General features: G+C 47.7%; 1 protein-coding gene across 1 annotated transcript; it reads right to left on the bottom strand.

The window, feature by feature from the left end:
* Positions 1 to 660, bottom strand: T265_16095 (hypothetical protein; the record flags this gene model as incomplete). The annotated part of the gene is made up of 1 exon (XM_009179606.1): positions 1 to 660. A coding segment is annotated over one exon (660 nt), but the record flags the coding sequence as incomplete, so codon positions are not given.
* Positions 661 to 926: the final 266 nt, after the last annotated feature.

Genomic DNA, 926 nt, shown 5'->3' on the forward strand with positions numbered 1-926 from the left:
ACTCACCGTCAACTGTACATCAAGCCAACGATTGCTGGCAAATCGTAGAAATGAATGTACCGCATTTTGATCGGTCAAACGGTCTGCCGCTGCAGTGAACTCATCTGTGCGACCGAATGCCCGAACCACTGTGACCCCTATAGAAGAAGCTGCTGTCTCCCCGAAATTGGAAAGAAGTGGAGAACGCGTTACGGCATCCAGACGGCGAGCTTGTCGACTACACGGGAGGTAGAGGAATTGGACAAGGCCACAAAACACAACAAACGGTGATATGATTCCGAACCCGAGGCCAAACGGTCGGAGTGCGATGATTACCACAAGCAATGCGGCCACAGTGTCTCCGAAACATGAGAGAACTTCCAGGAATGCATCGGGAATCTTGTGATCCAACTGGTCCATATCATTGCTAAACCGATTGAGAATGCGACCCATCGGGTTCCGATCAAAAAATGACATTGGGGCCCGTAAAACGTGGGACAAGAGTTTCTGATGTAAAAGCTGGAAAAACAAGATGAACGTTGAGTGAGCTAGCATGATATCACCAAGGTTGGTGTGCTCAAGATGGCGTGGACAATCCAGAACACGATCTTGATTGGTTGAGCTTCCGAACTCGAGTGTATGACGAATGTAAGCGGCTAGTGTTACAACCAGTCGATGCATGATGGCCTGCAACCTAGACAAGTAACTATGTCTTCGCAAGTTACATTACGTCAGTGGAGTGCCATGATAACATGTTTGCCTAAAGTTTGAAGGCAAGCATTCATTACAGTGGTTTTCAATCGGAGAAGGGAGACTCTCTTGGAGGGTTGTAGGCTAGAGAGCCATCACTGTGGACCCATTATATCCTGTGTTTGAAGCACGCTTCGTAGTTCGGTGTAGACACTGAGATAAATCTCTTGAATAAGATAACATCGAAGGCGCGCATG

Source organism: Opisthorchis viverrini (assembly GCF_000715545.1).
Source record: "Opisthorchis viverrini unplaced genomic scaffold scaffold11953, whole genome shotgun sequence".
Classification (NCBI taxonomy): Eukaryota; Metazoa; Platyhelminthes; class Trematoda; order Opisthorchiida; family Opisthorchiidae; genus Opisthorchis; species Opisthorchis viverrini.